This window comes from Miniopterus schreibersii (assembly GCF_964146895.1).
Source record: "Miniopterus schreibersii genome assembly, chromosome: X".
Classification (NCBI taxonomy): domain Eukaryota; kingdom Metazoa; phylum Chordata; class Mammalia; order Chiroptera; family Miniopteridae; genus Miniopterus; species Miniopterus schreibersii.
The window spans coordinates 26,119,666-26,144,565 of record NC_138104.1 but is presented as its reverse complement, the minus strand read 5'-3'; the positions used below and the strand labels follow the sequence as shown (position 1 = coordinate 26,144,565).

The 24,900-nt window shown below is 36.1% G+C and overlaps 1 protein-coding gene across 6 annotated transcripts in view; it reads left to right on the top strand.

The window, feature by feature from the left end:
• Positions 1–24,900, top strand: part of PWWP3B (PWWP domain containing 3B) — a 111,434-nt gene that overhangs the window by 6,163 nt on the left and 80,371 nt on the right. The window contains exons 1-6 of one of the 6 annotated variants that reach the window (XM_081125871.1): positions 902–1,006; positions 3,254–3,438; positions 15,602–15,735; positions 16,477–16,576; positions 17,984–18,041; positions 19,263–23,194. In XM_081125871.1, the coding sequence (XP_080981997.1) occupies positions 19,485–21,560 (2,076 nt within the window). In that variant the 5' untranslated portion in view covers positions 902–1,006; positions 3,254–3,438; positions 15,602–15,735; ... (1 more) ...; positions 17,984–18,041; positions 19,263–19,484 and the 3' untranslated portion in view covers positions 21,561–23,194. Of the gene's footprint in view, positions 1–900; positions 1,007–3,253; positions 3,439–15,601; positions 15,736–16,476; positions 16,577–17,966; positions 18,042–19,262; positions 23,195–24,900 lie in introns of those variants that run through there. The other 5 variants (XM_081125873.1, XM_081125870.1, XM_081125872.1 and 2 more) reach the window with 5 other exon arrangements.

Genomic DNA, 24,900 nt, shown 5'->3' with positions numbered 1-24,900 from the left:
AACAGAGATACTTGTAATTGTACTACATGAGTTTGTTCACAGAGAAGTAAATATCAGTAGCAGAGAAGAATTATGCCTTCAGAACATTGTTAATTGCCTATTGATCTCCTTTACTCATTTTTAAACTTTGCTGTTTATTTCTTATTAATTTGTAAGAGCTACTTTAGATTAGGGATTTTTTTTTAAAGTTTTGTCAAGTTCTTCTGTTTTTAACTTTGGTTTAGTGTGTTTTTAGCATTTTTTTTTTCAATTTCAGTATATTCAGATAACTACTTTATATAAGGATTTTGATTGATGTTTTCTGTTATGAAATTATTTTACTTGGAAATACTATGAAACCTATGAAACGTTCTGAAGGATGTGAGGCAACCTGAGTAAAAAGAGAGACATACCATGTCCCAGGGCCAGAAGAATTAGAATTGTAGATATTTAATTCCTCATAAAATCATGTATTAATGAAGTGCAATCACAAACAAGAACCTAGTGGGTGTTTTTTTTTTTACATTTTTATTAAAATTTTAAATGTAATATTATTTCGTATTAGTTTCAGTTGCACCGCATAATGGTGACACAACCATATACTTTACAAAGGCTTTCCCCCTGATACTTGACCAGCTGTGTCTTAACATCTTTTGTAAAAATAAAGTGTCGAAAGGGCAGGAAAAACATGTAAGAGATATTTTTATCTCGGTCTTTACGGTATGATAAAGGGATTTTCTCCTTCTGTGCAGGATATCACCTACCCCTGTGTTTTGAATGGAAATTAAAGAGACACGTGTTGCGATTGCGCTTTGAAGTCCTTTAGAAATGACCGTTTTTCCCCTTTAAGTGAATTTCAGTTGACTTGGCGATTCTCCTCCCTCTAATTGAGGGAAAGGCCCCCTGCTCTCCCCATCACAGGGAGGGGGCGGAGCGTTCTCGCAGAAGCTTGGAAGTGAGCTGTTCCTCGCCCGTCTTGGGGGAGGGGCTGCATTTCACGAGGCTGCAGCTGACAAGAAGCTTCAAGGTAATGGCTGTCTTAAAGCTAGTTATTTTCTGGGCATTTCTTCGGGCTTTGCTATTACGATGGAGAAAAAGAGATTGTCGTCCGCGAGAGGTGGGAGTGAAATAGGGTTTGGGGGAAATTGCTGTTATCGTGACAGAGTCAACCCCCCCCCCCCCCGGAAAATTTAGTTTCTCCCGATATTTTTTGAAGTCCACAGTGTGGGAATGGGTGATCAGATTACAGCTTCTAAATTAAGACTTCAGTGAGGCATGCTGTTCATGTTAATTTTTTACATGACATTCCATGTTTCTATCTCCATTAGAGAGTTTGTAATATTTTGACTCAAACATTGTTATTCTGCACAAAAATAACTGGTAGAAAAATGTAAACATAAAAAGTGATTGGCACATGCAAACAGAAATATAAATGTACACGGACATGGAAGGGATCCAGATATGCTGTTGAGTGATAGCATTTGTAAAAATTGTATACATTTTCCTTAAGGAGGGAACTAGAATTTCCCCCTTCATAGTCAGCATCTCTGGAGCGTTCAGATTTCTGGAGGTTTCAAAATAGATTTTTAACCAGTTTCAGCATTTTTAGAATTGCTTTATTCCGTGATTATTTTTTTTTTTTTATCATTAGAGGAGCAAAATGAAGCTGAAACAGTGTACCCATTTGGTTTCAGTCACATAAACACTCATAGATACACACACACAGACATGAAAACATACCCGCCTTGTCTTTTGCAAATAGTGGAAATTTTCCTGGACCCGATCAAGCGCATAGCCTGGTTGCTGTGTTGGCTACAGCCCTGCGTGTGTCCTCTTTGCAACTCATTCTTTCAGACCCACAGGTATGGTATGGCCATTGTGAGCAAAAATCATCTTTCTATATCTTTTAAGTTTAAGAGTGAGACAGAGAGAGGATCTGGTTCATGTTTATTAGTAGTTTTAAAAATATTATGTGGCATGATGCAATACGTACATACAATTGAATGTTATATAGCTGACAAATGGATGTATGAACATGTAGCAATTTGAAAAGATATCTGAGAAGTTGTATTAGGTGAAAAATGAAAATTGCAGAATGGCAAGTACCACGTGTTATTTAAAGATAAAGTACTGTGTAACAAAATCAGAAAAAAATTTAAGGCTGCCTACTAATGGGATTGTCTGTGTGGTTGGAGAGACAGGACACTTCACTATCTATTTAAAATAATTCTTAATACATATTTAGTCATTTTTAAAAGAATATCAGAAAAAAGTTTGACATAAAATGTTCCAAATTAGGAGGGAATTATATTTGAAATGATTCATTAAAAATGACATTGAAAATACTTATTGATGTGTAAAATACTTTCAAACTATGGGCTTGAGCACAGTAAAAAGGTGGTCTGAAATGATATGCATTCATGTATATATGTAAAGAAAAATATGGAAAGATACTTAGGAAACCATAATATTTTTTCCAGAATTATACTTTTTAAAATAAATCTTTATCTTTTCAATTTTCACAAACATGCCATTTTCTTTTTATTAGACCATTGGAAGTAAACACATTAGCATTCCATTTTTTGTGCATTGTATAACAAAACTATAAATTTGAGCATGGAATATTCTAGAAGCCTGAGAAAATTGCTGTCTTGTCAGGATGTAGTTCCCAACCTTTTCCCGTAAGAAGCATCTGGTAGTAACAGGATGTAGTTCTGGTACTGGTCACAAGATGGTGCTTGCCAGATTTTCCAAATTTTCTCTAGGCAACTATTTTTATGAAGTGAGCAAACAAAGCCATGAAACATATTTTATATTAGCAGGGTATGAAACAGTATGTAGAGTAAGTATAGTTCTGTTTATAAATTTGTACGTGTCTAGAATAAAATCCCCACATTAGAATTGATGGGAGAACTAAAAAAAAAAAAAAAAAAATAATTAAAAAATATATCTACATTGAATTTGGCCTACAGAAGACACAAGGCAGTTGTTATTCCTTGCTCCATGTCCTCACCTCACATTTTTCCGGAGAGAAATGATTTCATCATGAATCAAATAAGCAAACATGTGACCAAACTGTTTCACAGAGATCATTTCAAATAATAAAAACAAAGGGGAAAATAAACATGGCATCTACATCACAGATGATATTTCATCTCCTTCCTGTGTTTCAGAATGACATGCCTGTTGAAGTTTTTTTTTTAACAAGGAAGTTTCTTCACACTATTTTCAATTTCCGTTTAATTGGTTTGATGCGCTGCCTCTTTTTGGACAGCCTAGGTTAATATCAGAGATGCACATGACCTAGTGAATGTGCATGTGAAGCCAGTTGAGCCCCAGAAAGGCAGTGCAAGCACAGAAGCCTTGAGCAGGAAGAAGGCCCTGCTGGACAAGCAGCTGGAGTAAGAATCAAAACAGCAGGATCACAGGGCCAGACCCTCCACAATACATGTGACATCGGTAAGGCTTTTTCCATTCCATGTTAAAACATGGTTAAGTTGAGAATATGGAGTACTATTTATTTTGATTCTGCCTAAGTATCCATAACATTTTAAATTAAACACCTTGGATTCTAATGTTAGGGAAGAATTAAATGTGTTAAACCTCCTATAAAGAAATTATTCAAATAGGTATAACGATGTCTACTTATGGAAGATTCGTAGGTCCCAGCCAACTGCCTGACTCAAGAAGTCCTTGCAAAGTACCTTATTTAATAGTAGCCATTGTGTCTAAATATCTGACCACTAAGTTCATCCTCTTAATGATGTCATTGTGTTATTTTCTGAGTCAAGACACCAAACCCAGTACCTGTGCCTGGCTTCCTTGGGTAGATAGGGAAGCTTTAAAAAGTTAAAAGATTATCTGAGACTAAATCTCAAGAGGCTCCAAAGTATCCAATAACATAAATGATGTCCCCGACGCACTCACCAACATCTCCTCTCTCCCAATCTCCTACCATATAAACACTCATTCCTTATATGTAATAGCTATAAGGCCTGCATGCTGGGGTCATTATAGAACTACTCATTTATTTTATTTTATTTTTAAAATGTATATTGTTAAAAGTTTTACAGATGTCCCCTTTTTCCCCCCATTGATCCCCTCCACCCAGCATCTACCCCCCTCCAGGCCTTCTCTACACTATTGTCTGTGTCCATGAGTTATGCATTTCTTTAGTTTTTAAATATTTTCACCAACCACAATGCTTCTTTGGTGCCCAGTATTTAGTCATCTTTTTGTATGTATTCTCCCTTTTCATTGTCCATCTTCTTTCTTCTTTAACAGATGAAATTGCTTTACTTACTCTCTTTTCTTTGAGTGAGTATCCTCTAGTATCGCCAATTCAAAATTATTTTAAAGCTCCCTTGCAAGTTTTCAGGAGGGATATGTGTAAGCACAAAAGGAGAAAACTATCAATAGCCCTAAGGAAATAGAGGCCTCTAACACCACTGGTTTCTGTGGTTAACTGGGTAGTTAAATACAGACCAATGACCTAAGGATATTTCTAGATGATTCAGACTGCACTGGTTGGTTTCTAGTCTATATCCAGATGTACCAATCAATGATACACATTTTCAGATCATCAGTGAATTTCAGTGAATTTGAATTTATTTTCCTCTTTCCCATTTCCTTCTTACATTCATATCTATTTCTACTACACACTTATACTGTTGCTGAACTTTAAAAAATTCTTTTAATCTTGTAATATACTAGAGGATACTCACTCAATTGTCCCTCCAGTTAGCTAATAAAGTTAGAACTCAGTCCCAAATCCATGTTTGTGTATCTATCTATCTGAGAAATTTTAACAAATAACCTTGCCATAATGCTGTCTGAGAAATTCTGAAGTTTAGATATTGTGTCTTTAATAGTTTAAGAAACTTGAAACACTAATTCAGAAGACTATATGCACTCCTATGTTCATTGCAGGGTTATTTACAGTAGCCAAGATTTGGAAGCAGCCTAAGTGCCCATCAGTAGATGAATGGATAAAAAAGCTGTGGGATATTTATACAATGGAATACTACGCAGCCATAAAAAGAAGGAAATCTTACCCTTTGCGACAGCATGGATGGATCTAGAGAGCATTATGCTAAGTGAGATAAACCAGTCAGAGAAAGACAAGTATCATATGATTTCACTCATATGTGGATTCCAATGAACAAAATGAACTAACAAGCAAAATAAAGACAGGCTCATAGAGAGAGCAGGGTGACAGCTGTCAGTGGTGGGGTTTGGGGGACTGGGTGGTAGGGTGGAGGGATTGAGCAAAAAGAAAAATAACTCATGGACATGGACGACAGTATGGTGATTGCCAGTGGGTGGGGGCGATGGAAGAGGGTATAGGGGAATAAATGCTTATGGACGGAGACTTGACTTGGGATGGTGAACATACAATACAGTGTGCAGATGATGTGCTGTGGAGTTGTGCACCTGAAACCTCTCTAATTTTGTTAACCAGTGTCACCCCAATAAATTCAATAGAAAGAAAAAGAAGAAGAAAACAACTCTAATCTCATATCTTATCCTGGTATGTGGACAATATGGTAATGAATTAAAGTAATGGGGAAATTTCTGTTTAAAAAAGTTTCTTATATCCCCTCACTAAAGAACTGATAAGTACCTTTATTTAGAGTGGTGACAGGAATAATTTTAGCCCAGCCTGGATCTTTTCTATGGGTGTCTCAGAGAATGGCTGTGAGGGTGAGGGAAAAGAGGACAAGAAGGAAGTTCCTTTTTTTTTTTTTTTTTTAATATATCTTTATTGATTTCATAGAGAGGAAAGGAGAGGGAGAGAGAGACAGAAACATCAATGATGAGAGAGTCATTGATCGAGCCCGCAACCCGGGCATGTGCCCTGACCGGGAATCGAACCCCGATCACCTGGATCCTGGGTGGATGCTCAACCGCTGAGCCACGCCCAGCCGGGCAGGAAGTTCTTTTTCTTTAAATCCCCCAAGACAGGTCCCACAGATGTCTCTCTCTTTGTTTGTTAATCCAGGGAAGAACATTGCAGATTAGTCTCTCTACTTTAATATTCATAGTGTAGTAAAGCTTTGTTTGCTGTGTGCTGTGATGATGAAGTTGTAAGGTCCTCATCAGCCTTCCTTTTATTTATTTTAATGTTTCCAATTCCATCATTCTGAATCTTGATTTTTAGCAGCTTCACCCATTGGCACTGTGTAGGTTTTAGAATGACCAGAACACAAAATCTCCAAACATGGCAAGTTTATCTTGTGACATCTAGGTCACTGGTTGGTATTATTTTTCTTTTTGCCCCTCTCTTTCATGTTCACATGCATTTAAACAGAGATTATATGTCCCTTTGGCCCTGCTCATTCTTAGTAAGTTTTATTCTGACGTTCTTCCTCTTCAGGTAGGCTGACTTTCAGCTAGTGAACATTAATAGTAAAGTTTCAACTTTGTTTACAGCCAGTTTTAGTTACTTGTGCTTATGTCTTAGGGGTCACAGACTATTTTGAATAGCCCTTAAGATCTAAGATTCCTTGTTTTACCAGTTCTCATGGCTCCCTCATGGTCTTTGCAACCGTTCTAATTGGACCATTTGTACTCTTTTATATAGACATTATACACTAAAAATTTGATATTTGTTTATTCTATAACCACTTTGTTTCTCATATGATATTTGGTTTCTGCTTTCTCACTGGGGACATATTCTTAACCTGATCTCTATCTCCAGATTATAGCACTTTGGCTTCAACTCCTTCCTTTCCTTCTGCTTATATGATTGTGTGGCAAGTAAGAACTTCAGTGTAGTTAAAGGCTCAGCCAATTAGGATAATTTTCACAAACTATAAAGTGCTGATGTCATTTGAATTTTTGACATTTGTCCTCTGTTAACTAACAATGAAAGAGATATTTAATGAAGATAAGAATTTATAGAAAAAATTATATAACAGCATCAAAAGTCATGTGTCTTAGGTACCCCCCCCTCACATTTTAAAGCAAATTCAGAAATAGATGTTAATAAAAATTAATTAAAGAGATTAAAAATGAATTTCTCATTTATTCTTTGTACACTCCAAGAGGATATTTTCACATGTACCTTGTGTTACCCATGACTTTCTTTGGCAATCATTGATCCAAAGCACAAATCAACATTTCTATATGTAACCCCATTACTCTCACAGTAAAATACGAATTTCTTATATAGGTAGTTTGACTTTGGATGCTTTTTTAAGACTCAGGATAATTGAGGTAAAATTTACAATGTTAAATTCACTGTTTTACGTGTATAGTTTGATGAGTTTTGACAAACAGCTATGGTCATGTAACAACAAATGCAGGCATACCTCAGAGATATTGCAAGTTCAATTCCAGACTATCACAATAAAGCAAATATAAAGAGTCACACAATTTTTTGGTTTCCTACTGTATATAAAAGTTATATTATACTATATTGTAGTCTGTTAAGTGTGCAGTAGCGTTATTTCTTTAAAAACTGTGTACTACCTTAATTTAAAAATACTTTATTGTAAAAAATGCTGACCGTTATCTGAGCCTTCAGCGACTCATAATCTTTTTGCTGATGGAAGGTCTTGCCTCGATATTGATGGCTTCTAACTGATTAGAGTGGTGATTGTTGCAGACTGGGGTGGCTGTGGCCATTTCTTAAAATAAGACATGCTTTGCTCACTAAGGTTAATCATATCTAGCTTTTGATTGAAAGTGAAAGATGTGCAACTCTTCTTTTTGAAAACTTAGAGACCATTGTACGATTATTAATTGGCCTAATTTCAATATTGTTGTGTCTCACAGAATAGGGAATCCTAAAGAGATGGGGAGAGACGGGGATGGCAGGTTGGTGGAACAGTCAGAACATACACATTTATCACCAAGTTCACTGTCTTATATGGGTGTGGTTTGTGGTGCCCCAAAACAAATACAATAGTAACATCAAAGATCACTGACCGCAAATCAACATAACAAATATAATAATAATGAAAAAGTTTTAAATATTGGAAGAATTACCAAAATGTGAAACAGACACAAAGTGAGCAAATGCTATTAGGAAAATGATGCTAATTGACTTTCTAGACACAGTGCTGCCACAGTTCTTCAATGTGTAAAAAGCACAGCATCTGTGAAGCACAAATAAGCAAAGCACAATAAAAGGAGGCATGCCTATACAGTCAAAATATAGAATATTTCCAGAACTCCAAAATGTTCCCTCTGCCCCATTGTAATGAATACACTCTATCCCGATTCTTGGCAGTCACTGATCTAAATTCTGTCCTTACAGTTTTTCATTTTCCAGAATGTCATAAATGGAATCCTACAATGTATGGACTTTTGCATCTGGCTTCTTTTGCTGCCATGTTTCTGGTATTTACCCATGTTGTATGTATCCATAGTTTATTCCTTATTATAATAGCTTAGAGGTATTCTATTCTACATTTTGTGTGTCAACTCACCAATAGATTTATAGTTTTTGTGATTATGATTAAAGTTGTTGTAAACATTCCAGAACAGGTCTTTGTCTGTACATAAGTTTTCATTTCTCTTGTGTAAATACCTAGGAGTGGGATCTTAGGGTTATATATGGTAAGTGTATGTCTAGCTATGTTAGAAACCACTAAATTGTTTCCTAAAGCAACTGATATTTTGTATTTCCACCAGCAGTATATAAGTTTCAATAGCTGATACTGTCAGGTTTTTTCCCTCTTTTTAATATTTGCCATTCTTATAAAGGTGTTAGTGGCATCTCATTGTGGTTTTACTTGCATATTCTTAATTACAAATACCATTGGAACTTTTTAAAAAGTGTTCATTTGACATTCATATACAATTTCCCCCTGTTATCCAAAAGTAGAGTGTTCCTATGAAAACTTCCATAAGCCAAAATGGCATAAAGCAAAGAAGGAATTACCATTAATTTATATGGAAATAAGTTCTAGCATTCCTAAACCCAAAAAGTAACCTACCAAATTCCTAAACCCAAAAAGTAACCTACCAGGTCATACCAAATAACACATATAACCTAAAATAACACTAAAATATAGTAAAATCAAGAATGATATGATAAATCCACAGCCTGTATAAAGTAGAAATAATGTATGTACAGTGTAGTTTCACTTACTAAAAAGATTGACTGATTTCTCCTTAAGTATAAGATAACAGAACACCACAGTCCACCCATCAATCCACCCAAGCAATAGGCTGTCCACTTTATCCATTACTGGATGCCAACTAAAAGAAAGCACTTTGCTGCTAGCAGAGCCAATTGGTAACTTCTACAGCTTTCAAGATTCTTTCTCTCAGCATGTAAATAGCATGAATAGTGAAACCAGGCAAGCTCAGAGCACCCACAATGTCTTTATTTCATTCACCATGATTGAAACCCTTAATTGTATCTAGTTTTATGCTAAGCATAACACATTTACGAGCTCTCTTAGGCTTTCTTGATACCTTAGTGCACAAATGCTCACAGACAGGAGTAGAGGCTAGAGAGGAGGCAGGCCTGGTATTTGGGATGGACTGGGATCCTCTTTCAGAGGGCAGAGGGACCAGGTCCAGGGCATACTGAGGAGTCTTGCGCCCAACACAGAGTTCAGAGCTTTGCACACAGCAGGCATTTAATAAAAGTTAGCTGTATGGGTTTTGGCATCTCCTGGCGGCAAGACAGTGGAGCTGCTGGAATTCTCTCATGAGTGGGAGTGGGGTGGGGTGCACCAGTAAGAGAGTGAGCTGGAGCATGGGAGCCTGGGCCTTTGGATGGACCAGAGATCTTGAGGTTGGTGTGGCACAGACAGACGTTAGAAAAGAATTTTATAAAATTGATGCATTCTTTAAAGAAAAAAGTGAATATTTGCTAGTCTGCTTATATTGTATTTATGTGTCTATCTTATGCTAGTTAGTGTGAGTCTTCCAACCCTGTATTTCCTTCTCAAATTTGGTCTGGTTATTCTGGTTCCTTTGCTTTTCCATAAACATTTTAGAGCTATGCTGGGATTTTGATTGGGATTTTTAATGATGCTGTAAATATGTTTGGGCAGAAGTTACACCCTAAAAATAGTTAATCTTTCAGTCAGTGAACATGGTACATTTCTCTATTTATTTAGGTCTTCCCTAGTTTCTTTCAGGATTTTGAAGTCTTCGGCACAGAAATCATGCACATATTAGTTACATTTGTTCTGCCTTAGTATTTCTTGTTTCGAATGGTATTATAAATGGTTCTTTTTTAAACTTCAACTGCCAAATTTTATTGTATATAAATGAATTGTTTTACATTGATCTTGTATCTGGCGGTAATAAACTTATTAGGTCTAGTAGCTTTTTGGGGTAAATTCGTTGGGATTTTCTACATAGATCATCTTGTTTGCAAATAAAGACAGTTTCATTTCTTCTTTTTCCAATCTGTATGCCTTTAATTTATTTTTCAGGAGTTATTGAATTGGCTAAGATCTCTAATATAATTTTGAATGGAAGTGGTAAGAGCAGACATCCTTGACATGTTCTTGATTTTAGGGGAAAATCATTCCGTGTTTCACCATAAAGTATGATGTTAACTTTAGGATTTTTGTAGATGCCCATGATCAGGTTGAGGACGATCCATTTAATTCTTAGTTTACTGAATATTTTTATCATGCATGTCTCTGGAACTATGTCAATGCTTTTTCTGCATTCATTGAGATGATCTTCTCTTTTCCTTTTTAGTCTGTTGATATTTACATTGATTTATTTGCAAATCAATGTAGCCTTACATTCCCACTATAAACTCCATTTTGTCATGATGTATTATTCTTTTTCTATAACATTGGATTTTACTCCATGTCATTTTATTTTTCTTTGATATCGTTTTCTGTATCATTTCTGTATCTGTGTCATTGGATCTGCCTTTGTTCATGAGAGACAATCTGTAGTTTACTTTTTTTCTTCTTCTAGTTTTTGTATCAGGATAATGCTGGTATCATAAAATATGTTGGAGATGTTGGAGATTGTGTCTTCCTTTTCTCAGTTCATTGCCATCTGGCTTGCATAAGGTACATTGCTTTGCTTAAAGTGGAACCTAGAGTAACATCGCATTTTTCTCAATGATCTTTCTCCACCCTAAATTTTCAGCAGTCCCTTCACACCTGTGCCTCTAGAGGATGTCTGTTTTTGTGCTCTTGCCTATTTCACAGCAGTAGGCTCCTGTTATTATTAGAGACTAAGCTCATGGTGAGGCAGGGAGCACTCTCTGTTGTCCTGTTCATCCTTAAACTTAAGGAAGTCATATGCAACTGGACCTTGAGGATTGCACTTTTTTTTTTAACATTCTTTCCTCTTAGCATGACAACTAAACTCTGATTTTTATTTGGGGTTGGTCTTTGGTGAGAGATATATTCTTGCTCTTTCCTCATCAGTAGCTGACCACTGCTTTTTATCCTTGTAGGATCCTGGGCCCAGTTTCCTGCTCCTCCTCCAGGAACAATGTTTTGTGCATGTTTTCAACCTGGGCCCAGAAGGAGAGGGTTTTCGGTTTCTCCCCTAGTGGCTTAGGGCTTTTGCTTCCCATAGGATAGTTTGGCTAGTATATGGGGCTATGTTTCTGTCCACCAATAACACTTGATTGTTTCCTGCATACCTGAACCACTGAAATGGGCTCTTTTTGTTCTCCTGCTTTGTCCCCAGTCATGTTTGTTTGCTTTTGGTTAAGGACTGTGAAAAAGAACTTGGCAGTGAGTGTATTAGTGCCTGGGATGCCAGATATTCCAAACTATTGATACCCTAGCCCACTAAGAATTTAAGAATTCATTAAAATTTCCGTTGATTTATTTTTACTTGCTTACTGACAGCCACCTCTGTCTCCATACTTTGCCAAAGGTAAAACAATGCATATGTCTCTCTTTAAGGGGTTGGTTACCCTTTGGAATTCAGTTTACCTCAGTTCCCTGATGGGCTCAAGGAATGGTATGCTTTTGCTGATTATCTCGATTTTTATCATTGTTAAGTTATGGGTGACATGCTTTTATGACTTTTTATATCCTAAGTGGAAGTGGAACTGGTGCTTTCTAATAATGTATATATGGGTATTATTTTTGTTTTCTTTGTTACTAAATATGCCTTAGGAAGAAGCAAATGGTTTTTAAAGCATACTTGTAAAGAATTTATTTTTAAATAATGGTTATTAAGTTTTTCCATTTAAGTTATTTTTAAAATTACCCATTAATATCATACTTTATCATACATAATATATGACTTTTTGTGTATGCACTTCTTTGTATTTTACACATGTATAGATTCATATGATCACTACTGCAGTCAGAATACAGAAGAGTTCCATTTCCCCCATAACTTCCTATGCTATCCTTATATAGTTATAACCTCCCCTTAACTGTAACCTCTGACAGCCATCATGATCAGGTCATCATCACCATACTTTTCTCTTTTTTTCATTATACAGTATTGTGGTGAACAAACCCTAGGTGACCCACTGCTTTGTATAATTCCCTCCCTTTAAGTGAGAGCAGGACCTGTGACTTTTTTCTAATAGATAGAGTTTGGCTAAAGTGATGGGATTCCACTCACTGTCATAATTGCATTTTGTCATATAAGACTAATTCATGTTATAGCAGGTGCAGAACCAGGTATAGAATTCTCTAAGTTCTGGTGACTCTTAATACGTAACTATTGCAAATTAATTAATTCACCCATTCATCCAGCACACATTTATAGAGCACGTTTCACTTAAAATGAGGTAGTTGCAGTGTATCTTATTTGTTAAGAACATGGACTCTGGAGTAAAATACTTGTAAAAGTTCATTAACCTCTCTGATGCCTTATCTACAAAATGAGAATATTCGTAATGCCTACCTAAAAAGATTTTATGAGTATCAAAGGAGATGGTGTATACAGAGCACTTGACACAATGCTGGCACACAGCACAGAACACTTTTGGCTTCCACTGTTGTCATTATTATTAATAATATTACTGTTGTTATACAGAATGAGTCAGTTATGGAGGCTCTTCTCCATAAAATAACCATGATTATTAAATGAGATAATATAGCAAGTACTTGGAACAGTGCCTGGCACGTAAAAAACTTTTATAGGTATTAAATATTTTTCTATCTATAATTATTTATCTGTCTTTATTATAATAATAGTCATAGTATCAGCATATATTACTGGTTATCATTCTTCTCCCCCTCCTTCTACAAAACAGTAAAATATAAAATATTATATAAGGAATTAATATTTTCCTTTGCATTTTGTTTGGGAAATAATGAGGTGGTGTAACATTTCCTGATCTATGTGCAATATAGAAAATAAAAAAAATAAATAGAAGTGAGTGTAGTCTTAGTATAATGACTATACTTGACGTGCATTTGTTTTTTTCCAAATGTGTGAAATGAGAGGACAGAATGATAAATATTACATTATAAAATATATAATTGAATATATCTCTTTATTTAACTAAAGCCACATTTTCTACTGGCTTAATAATCCTCTTGAATTTATATAGTAATAATTTGAGAGCTTTGAAAATATTAATTCTGTAATAAAAATAATATTTTTGTTGGTGATTATAAGAACCATTCTTTTGTTCTAGAAGAGAGACTGGAAAACGCAGTGACTTAAGTAAAATAGAAGTTTACTGTTTCACTAAGTTAAAGTTATTGGGTTGAGGGGATCCCATTATTCAGGGGTTCAGGTACTTCCATCCCTAGTGAGTTACAGTCTTTTGTTTTTTTAATCCTCACCCAGTGATACGGGTTTTTTATGGAAAGGAAGGGAAAGAGAAAGAGAAAAAAAAACATTCATGTGAGAAAGAAACATCAATTGGTTGCCTCCCATATGCGCCCCAACCAGGCATCAAACCCGCAACCTAAGTATGTGCTTGACTGGGATTTGAATCTGCAACCTTTTGGTGTACGGGACGATGTCCCTATCAACTGGGCCACCTGGCCAGGGTACGAGTTACATTCTTTAAGTCACTCAGTCAAGAATAGCTCTCTATATTATATCATGGTCAAGTTCTAGGGGGGGAGGCAAGAGAAAGAAGGAAAGTAGAAAAAAGCACAAGGTGGTGGTTCAGCCACTTTTGAGGTACCTTCTCTAGAATCTTCACACCTATTTTTGCTTACATTCTTTGGCAAGGAATTCCATCACCTGGCCACGGCTTACAGTAAGGGAGCCTGGGAAAAAGAATATTTTAAGAGTTTACATAGTCACCCTGAGTGCAACTGCCGTTCTGCTAATGAATAAGAAGGCAAAGAGTAGATTTAGGGTCGGCAACGAAAAGTCTCTCCTGTCCTAGTCATTATAAATATGACACATGGTTGTGAAAAGGCATTAATCATATAACAAAAGCCTATAAAAATCGAAAGGGAAAACTTCCTGTGGCAGAGAGAACGCTATGTGTTCACAAAACCCTGTTTCCTTCTCCTCCTGAGTCATAAGAATACCTTCCCCAGTCTCTATGGCAGTTTTAGCTAGTTGACTGTGGCCGGCAGTAAAATTTGCCACACTTGGCCCCTAAAATCTTCCACATGATTCTCCAACACCCCTCTTTGTAATATTGCTGGCCAAGTGCAAAGAATGTAATGGAGGACTTCAAGACCAAAGAAGATGGTAAAGAAGTTTGAGTCTCTTAATGACTGCTTGGAACAGAGAACCTTTCCCCTTTCTGACCACTTGATGAAGTACATTGAGCTTTGACATCAGCAAAATAAACTTTTGTGGTTGAACCACTGAGATTTAGGAATTGTTTATAGCACAAAACATTACATATCATTAGTAAAGCCCTTACTAATACACCAGTATAGAGATGATCTTCATTATTTATTGATATTTATTGTTCCAATATTAATGCTTATATAAGGGTAGATTTTTAAAAATATATATTACATATTATATGATACACAGGTGCTTCATCCCCAAATATTTTCATTCCAAAAATTAACACTAATGATATTTAAAATTGGCTAAGTTAAATCAGAAATCTAAGTTTAACATGGGAGAATTTTAATGAACAAAATTTGCAAAATTTATTTTAGACATACATATGAACAAAGGCATGTAAATTTTTTAAAATTAATTTTCTCCACATTGAATTGTCTGAGTGAAAAATACCAACAAAATATAAGAAGAAGGAATTGCTAATTATTGATGAGGGTATGTGAAATGTATACTTTACTGCCAAACCAGTGATTTTCAGCCTTTAGTTGGAACATCCAAGTTTGTGAAGAAATCTCCGAAACTTTCCTGAAGAGCGTAAGAGAAGAGCTGAATAAAAAGAGAAAGACTGTCATATCCTGCAAACAGAAAAAATATTATAAAGAAGTAATTCTTCATAAAACAATGTACAGTTTTAGTGCAATCCCAATCAAGATTCTTAGTGAGCTGTTTTAATGCAGCTTGACCAGCTGGGTTTTAAATGTACCTGCAGAGGTAAGGTGCCAGCCAAGGCAAGGAAAAATATGTAAGGAATATTTTAAACTAGATTTTTATTTTTTAGTAAAGGGGTTCTTTTTATCAAATATTGACACATTCTAAGGGTTTGAATGGAAATTAAACAGACACTTGTTGCCATTTCACTTTTAAGTTCCTTAAGGAACACTTTCTCCCCTTTAACACTTCAGCAGTTTAACTTGGCTGTTGTCCCTCCTCTATTCAGGGAGAGGCCTTCTGTCTTCCCCATCACAGGGAGGAGGCGGAGCATTCTCTAAGAAGCTTGAAGCAATCCGTGCCTGGCCAGTCTTGGTGGAGGGACTGCATTTCAGGAGGCTGCAGCTGACAAAAAGCTTCAAGGTAATGACTGTCTTAAATCTAGTGATTTTCCAGGGACTTCTCAAGGCCCTAGAGCAGAGATGAGGAAAATAGGAATGGTGGTCTTAAAGTGGGTGAGAAGGGTGTGTGGTTTTGAAAGAATTGCTGGCATTTTGAAGGAATTAATCCTTTAGAATTTCTGTATCTCCCAATGCTTTAAAAATCCACAGTGGGAGAAGGAGTGATCAGATTACAGCCTCTATATTAAGATGTCAGTGCAGTATAGCCATTCATGCTCATTTATTGACTTGGCATTCCACGTTTATGTTGCTGGAATTTTGTTACTGTTTGAATTTTAAGCATTAATTTACACAGGAAATGATGGGTCAAATGTGTGACAATATGGGAAAGAATACTCATGAATCGATTGACACATACAAAGGCTACATGCCACTTGTATATGAACATGGAAAGGGGATCAGATATATAGTTGACTAAAGAAACTTGTACATACATATGCATGTGTGTGTGTGTGATTAGAAAAACTGAGAAAACATAAACTCCCATGTTAGTCAGCATTTCTGAGTTGTCAGGTTACTAGTAGTGTAATACTAGTTTTTTAGCCTCTTTCAGCATCTTTAGAGTAGATTGCTCCATGATTATATTTATAATCAAGAAAGAAAAAATGAAGCTGAAACAACATACCCATTTTGTCTAAAACATATAAGCATTCATAGACATATGCAGATGTGCAAACATCCTCCCTTTGTTTTTTGCCGATAGTGGACATTTTCCTGGACCTGATCAAGCATGTAACCTAATTGCTGTTGTTGGCTACAGCCCTGCCTGTGTCCTCCTCACAACCCATTCTTTCAGACCACAGGTATGGCTATGGTCAGCAAGAACTATTTTTCTATACCTTTCAATAGTGAGATAGAAAAAGGATATGGTTTATTTCTATAATGAGTTTTTAAAATATTATATGGAATGGTGTAACAATACAGTGGAATATTATGTATCTGGAGAATAAAAACATGTAGTGATTTGAAATATCCGATAAATAGTATAAAGTGAAAAAATAAATTATAGCATAGCATTTATTATATAACCTCACTTAAAAAGAAGTATGTATCTTAGGAAAACATAGGTATGCTACTACAATATATGCAACCAAATCTGGGAAAACATATCTGCCACACTATTAATAGTATCATTTGTGTAGTTGAAGAGACAGGGCTAGCTTTACTGCTCTCTATTTAAAATAGTATTAATATGTACTTATTTATTTACTTGGTTTACATCATTAGGGAAAATACTGAGATAAAATGTAAATGTGGGAAAAATACATTTAAAGTGATTCATTAAAATCATGTGGAAAATATATACAATGATATTCAAAATATATTCTTAATTGAGATCTGATGTTGGTTTGAAAATACTTATCTCTATATGTAAAAAATTCTGAAATTATAGAAAATATTCATAGTGATTCTTTGTAAAGTTGTACTTTATTTTGTATATATATATATATATCTGCATCTTTTCAATTTTTAATAAGCTTCTGGATATTTTTATAATCAGAAACATTGTAATTGAAGACATTATGACCCTGTTATAATCTTACAAAACAAAACCCTTGAACTTAGAATAGAAAATTCTAGAAGCCTGGGAAGGCTTCTGGCTCGCTAAATGTAGTTCCTACGCTTCTCATAAAAAGGATCTGATCATGACTGAGGCCCTGCCTATACCTCCTGGGGTGGCTGCAGTTCTGATTCTAGTCACAAGATGGGGCTTGCCAGGTTTAGTACATTTTCTTCAGGCAACCATTTTTATGAAAATGTCAAACAAAGCAATGAAACGTATTTTTGCATTAGTGGAGACTGTGAGACAGCGTGTAGAGTATTATTAAAATTCCAATGAAAAAATTACATTTGCAAAGGAGGAAAAATCCACATGGTGATTGATGAGCAGATTCAAGCAAAATATACAGTCTTGCTCATAATAGACAAAAGGCAATTTTTTACTTCCTTCTCTCTTGTCCCAACCTCACAATTTTTCAATCAGAGAGGTGATTTCAGTATGAACCAAATAACATAACTGTGTCACAGAATTCAAAAAGAACAAGAAGGAAAGTAGAAATGGCATCTATATCACAGATGAAATTTCATCTCATTCCTGTGTTTCACAATGACATGCCTTCTAAATTTGGGTAGGAAAGTTTCTTTATGCTTTTCCCATATGTTTGGTTTGAATTTCTACCTCGTTTTATATAGCTTTTCTTCTTTTGAAGTGAGAATCAAGACAACTGGATCACAGGACCAGATCCTCTATGACCCACGTGACACTGGGTAAGGCTTTTCCCATTTCACGAAACATTTCACATTAAAATCTTGTTGAGAACTTGAGTTACAATTTATTTTGCTTCCTTCTCTATAGCCATAGTATTTTAACTCTCACGTGAAGATATATTTTTATTGACTTTTTTTTTAGGGAGAGAGGGAAGGAGAGAGACATCAGTCAGCTGCCTCTTGTATGCACCCCGACTGGGGATTAAACCCGCAACCTTTTGATGTACAATACAATGCTCCAACCAACTGAGCCACCTGACCAGGGCTGAAGCCATAGTATTTTTAATTAGAAGCCACGTTTCATACTAAAACCATGGTAGATTGAAAATTTGAGATATAATTCATTTTGCTCCTTGTTCTATAACCGTAACATTGTGTAATTAAAAGTCATCACTTCTAGTTTGGGGGAAGAATCTCATATGTTAAACCACTGTGAAGAAATTGTGCAAGAGGCTATTCAGGTTTCTACCTGAATTTTAGCCACCTGACTCTCAAGAAATCTTTATAACTATCCTATCCAATTAATAAACATAGCAAGCATTCTGAATGTCTGCTTTCTAAGCTCATGCTTTTAACAAGGCCATTGTGTTATTGTCTGGGCCAAGGAGATGCATACCCTGTTATCTTTGTCTACCTGTTTTGGGTAAACTAGAAAGTATTTATAGCTTAATATTTATAAAGCTGTGTGTTCAGGTAGAGCAGTGCTTCTCAAGTTCTTGGACAAGTTGCAATAGAATCACTTGAGAACTTAGAAATACAAAATGTTGGATCCATTTAGACTTTCTGGGTAAAACTCTTCAGGATAGGGCCTAGAAATCTAGTTTTATGAAGACCTCTAGATGATTCCGATGCATGCAAAGTTTGGAGTCCCACTGCCCTAGGTATAACATTAGGGACACAAATGTCCCAACGTATCTAATAACATAGAGTCCCTGACACACCACTGCAACCTTTCCCACCTCTGCCAGCAGGTACACTGATTCAGTCCTTAATAATCACGTGCAATAGTAAAGGCAAGTTCTTGAATCTGAGGCATTATAAACCACTTCTTCAATTTTTACCCTCACCTTACATTATGCTGCATTTTCCCCTCCCATCTCATGCCCCATTGAGCATTATTCTTTCTTTGATCTCCTCTCTATTTGTAACTGCTCGCCTTCCACTTTGGCAAAATAACCTTGTTTGCTGATAATTTTCTTCTTTTCCTTTTCCTTATTCCAGTATCTCCCATATTGTCCCATTTAAACAACGGGCTCAAGCATCCTTGGGAAATTCTGCTGGAGGAGAACAGACCACACAAGCTGTAAACACTTGGTAGTTCTAAGACAAAGGAGATTTTGGTGAGAGTATTGTTTTTGGTAGGCACTGCCTTAGCAGAGACGAGAATAGCCATACACCTCAGTCTCTGATAATAACCTTTTAGCAAAACAAATCTAAATCACAATGGATGCCGAGTATGTCTTATGCAATTGGAGAGACCAGTTATGGCCAGCAAAAGTTTTGTCCAGATCTGAGACTTCATCAAACAGTAAGAGAAAAAAGACATTTTCCCTAGAAGTTCAGATACTCTCACTAGATGAAAAAATTAAAGTGGAAAGCACGGAAACAAAGATCCTAAATAAATCTCAAATTGAAGCCATTGCATCCTCACTAGCAGTGCAGTCAGAGGGCAGGTCCCCACCTAGAGAGGAAACGGCCTATGCAAGGTCACTAAAAGTGGCATTGGGTATTCTGAATAAGAGAACACATTTTAATCAAGCAAGCAGTTCAGATGAAGAAGAGACTACTACACTGCCTCAAAATGTACCACAAAAGCTTTCTGATTCACCCCCTCATAAAAAGTATCGGAAGCATAAAGGAGACTTTTCAAAGCATCTTGAGGAAAGTGAGAATCCAATATGCCTGTTGGTATCTTCAGAGAGTGATGATTCCTTGTATGATGATAAATCACAAGTGCTTGCAACCATTGACACTATTCCAAGTGAGATGGAAACAAAATCATCACAAAACTCCAGCTGGTGCCAGATTTTTCCTTCACTTTCAGACGAGGATGAAAAGGAGAGCAAGAAAAAGATTGACATCCCAACAATTATGCCTTTGAATTCCACAATCAAAGAGGAAGATGCTTATGTTAAGGAAGAGAAGTTCACTCCAACTTCACCACCAGATATCTTCATTGTGCCGAAAACTTTGAAAGAGGAGCCAGAGGACATTTGCCCAAAGGCCCTGGCTACTTCCTCTGAATGTTCTACCTTCTCAGAGAATATTGAGGATCCTGGAGAGGGTCCCTCGAATTCATGCTTAGATACAAGCCAGAATCAACCTGTGGAATCAGAGATGGATGCTGTGGCATCTCCCAGGCATTGTTCGTGGGAACGTCAGGGTTCATTTGATGCTTCTAACTGTGTCATGGATTGTTCACTTCTTGGGAATAATGAAAGAAGTGTTCAACATCTGGGTTTTGAGGAGCACAGGGAAGAGCTTCAGGCTTCTGACAAGTCAGTGCCTCTAAATCCTGTTGATACTTCTGTATTAGATGACGATGAGGAAGACGAAATACTTCCACCGGTGGTTTTCCATTATGAGCCACGTTCATTTGAAGCAGGAATGATTGTCTGGTTTAAATATAAAAAATATCCATTTTGGCCAGCCGTGGTGAAAAGCATCAGGCGAAAAGAGAGAAAAGCAAGTGTGCTTTTTGTTGAGGCAAACATGAATCCTGAAAAGAGAGGCATTAGAGTGCTTTTGAGAAGATTAAAGAAATTTGATTGTAAAGAGAAACAAGCACTAGTGGATAAAGCCAGGGAGGATTACAGTGAAAGTATTGACTGGTGCATCTCGCTGATTTGTGACTACAGAGTTAGACTAGGTTGTGGTTCTTTTACAGGCTCTTTCTTTGAGTACTATGCTGCTGACATTAGTTATCCAATGAGGAAAGTAATCAAACAGGATACCTTCAGGAACTTATTTCCAAAGTTGGATAATGAAGATTCTGTGGAACCGATGGCTATGACTTCCCAGACCAAGAAAATGTCCTTCCAAAAAATTCTCCCTGACCGAATGAAGGCAGCTCGGGATCGAGCCAACAAGAACCTAGTGGACTTCATTGTGAATGCAAAAGGAACGGAGAATCATCTTCTGTCCATTTTAAATGGCACAAAAAAGTCCAGGTGGCTGAAATCATTTTTGAAAGCAAAGAGGTTCACTCCCTGTATTGAAACATACTTTGAGGATGAAGATCAGTTGGATGAGGTGGTGAAATATTTACAAGAAATCTACAAAAAAATAGACAAAAGAATGCTGGCTCTGATAAAAGATGATAAAATTAAATTTATCTTAGAAGTTCTTCTGCCAGAAGCAATCATTTGTTCAATATCTGCTGTTGATGGATTAGATTACAAGGCAGCTGAAGCAAAGTATCTAAAAGGACCATCTCTAGGATACAGGGAAAGAGAGTTATTTGATGCAAAAATCATATTCGAAAAGAGACGGAAGCCATTAACAAAAGAAGCTCATTAAATCACCTGAGTGTCCAAATCATAACAGAGAGCTTTCATAGATACTAGTTTAAAAAATCCCTCTAACATATTTTCCAGAAATGGGAGACTTTAGGTAATATGTTCAGGTTTTGCTGTGCTTTTTTTTTTTTTTCCCCCAATCTCTATAATCTGTGAATATTACTACATCAACATTTTCTTGCTTAAGCTTCTTCAAAGTCAATTTTATTAACATATTTCAGCAGTTCTACTTTCTCATACATTTCTAGAATGCATAATTCCTAAACAATTTTTAAGGGAAAGTACTATTTTGGGTTTTTTTGGACATCTTTGTGTGTATTCTGTATAGTTAAATACAGTGTACACAATCATTTGCATATTAAAATTACACTAGTATTAGATATTAAGCAAGATGATTAGAAAAAAGTCTAAGAAACATTGATTATATATTTTTGCTTAATTTTTATAAAATATTGGGTTTCTCTTAAGATAGTTGAATTATTTTTCCTGCCATGCCTATTTATTTTTGGAAAAATATCTGAGACATAGAACCAAAGATAGAGATGCTTTGCTATATATTATAACAGAGATGCTTTGCTATATATTATAACTAATTGTAATTGCTTTTGCAAGAAAACAATCTGGAATTCAAAAATAAAGTAAATGGATTACCTGCATGCAGTCTGTCTGTGTGAGAATAACATCTCAGCATGCAGAAAATAATTTTGGCAGCCTGGAACAGGATTGTTCATTCTACACTTCCCTGAAATTCCATTTATGGAGTGTGTATTATTCAATAGGTGAGTGATTTCTTAAACAGACAGGCTTTTGGCTGTCATCATAACTAACAGTAACCGTATCTTAATATAGCTGTCTGACCACATGTGGAAGGCAGCTAGAGTCATTGTATTCATAGTCTGGCTACTCTAGAGTATAAGTCCAGGCTGACTGCTTAAGAGCCCATCTAGTTTGATATAAACTGTAGTAAATGCAAGCACTTTGTTCTGACTATTGTATCTCTAAATACATAGTCATTTGTTTCAAACCAAGCAGTCTGTATCATATGACTCATTAGTAGAATAGTTCCAGTTGGATCTGATAATATAAATGTTAACTGGTAAGTCATTCCAGGCTAAAACAAAGAGTAGATGGACCAGAATCTGTGAATTTGGAAATGGGTCATAGAAAAGGCCTCCATTTGGCTGAATATGACAATTATCCAAATATATTTAAAAGTACACAGATAAAAGTTAAAGTCTGAAACCAATGAATAGCTTATTCTAACTTGAAACAAGACCTTAGTGAAAATAAATGTTATAAGGGCTACTTTATTTTAGAAACTTGACATAAAAATAAACACTAAAGGCTTAATATGAACCTGTCTGCATTTTTACTCATAGAGTGAGACAACTGTTATTCTTGGGTTTTTGTTATATGTTCACATGGCCACATGTTTATGTAAAATTTGCAAAAGTTTAATGTTTTGATTTGTAATAAAACCATTATAGCTTTCATTTTGGATGTTCATCATACTTCAGATTGTGTAGTTACATAACTGGTGTTTCTCTGATTGGAATTTTTGCTTGTAGTTGTCATCATTTTACTTCTTGTTATACATTATCTTATCATTCTAAATAAATATTCACTTTCATGGTTGATTTTATATTATTTTAAAAGAAAACCTTCCAAATTGTATAAACATTAGATTCCATAGAACCACCTTCTCTTGGTCTGCCTGACAAAGACCAAGACTCCTTGGTATCTATATATTGATACATATAGCCTGTATCAGTCCACACAGCTTCCTCATGATCCTGAGGAGTATTTGACAACAAACCATCACCACGCTATATGTGGACCTCATTCCTTAGGAAAACATACTGTATTTACTCTATAACATTGTGTCCCTTTGATTCCAGTATATTGCCCACCTTCTGTTTTCTCAGTGAAGCCATTTCTATCTTTTGTTTCTGATACTTTCTTTACTACCTCATTTGTATATTCACTCATTCATGCTTTTGTTAGGAGAGCAAGCAACGGTTTAAAACACTGCTCTGCTCTAAAGATTTAAGGTGACCCAAATGACAAGGTCAGATTTAAAGTGAGCCAGATGACCACCTAATTTCTAAAAGCACTATGATGCACTACTTTATCATAATAATGAGTAATATTTATTAATCCTATGTACTAACTGCCTGTATTCGAAAACCAGAGCTCCAGGCTTTCCCACATTTGTGAGTTACTTGGTTTGGGGTAAAAGGGGGGGGGGGCACCTGATTCCTCCTGGGATGTCATTTATATTTGGCATATAATAAAGTGACGGAGATGTGTCTCAGTCATGCATCTACTCTTTGCATAGTTGGCATTTGGGGTGTGGGAGTGGATGAATTTGGCTTCCCACTCAGTATGGATTCTGAGATCCCTTTCAGCCTGAGTGACTGAGGCTGTCTCTAAGAATGCCTTAATCTGGATCTCTAACCTAAGTTTGTGTGTCTGATGGGTATGCTCCCTAATTCATTGGATTATAGAGACCCTCATCTGCTCCAGTCATAAGGCAGACTGCCAAATATCAGGTCCATATTCTAATTGAAAGGTTGGTGGAGAAGCATGGAAACTATTCACAACATTTACAGGTCTCTATATCAATTTATGTGTCCTAATAAGGAAAGAGTACAACTCTGAGGTTTATAATAGTGATGGGTGTGAGAATCTTGGATACCTATAATCCCCTCACTTCTCGGCCAGTCAAAAGCAGTCCCCCAACCCTTGCTATTAGAGAACAGCTTCCTTGTTCCTAGAAACAAGGCAATAACTTCATCTAAGGCAACTTCCTCAAAAGTCATTGTCTGTCTTACTCAACATCCATCACATATTTTTCATTGATCCCAATTCATGACAAGGGTAATGTATCACCCCACAAGAAGCAAAATATGGTCTCTGTTTAGGTGGAAAATCCAGAAGGAGCTGTAGGAACTAGCTAAAATGTACTAGCCTGAGCTAGGATAATATGTTTTGGAATGGATTTTGAGGATATCAAATTAGCAATGGAAGGAGGCAGATTATAAGTGAATATAGAGGAAAAGTTACATGGGAGCACACACTTATGATTTGGGGTTCCATGACCTGGAGCTACCTTAATATTCTGCTAGGTGGCATCTTTAAGCTTGGACAACAGCCTGTAGTAAATAAAATGAGGACATTGGAACTTCTTTGCCTGAGTATTGAGGAATTGGTGAGGTCAAATGGAGTGAAGGTATTAGAAATGACTTATTGCATGAGACAAGAGGACCCATCTCTAAACTATTCTCCCTGGGAGGGCAGAGAAAACACCATTATAATAGTGAAGGGAAACACTGACATTT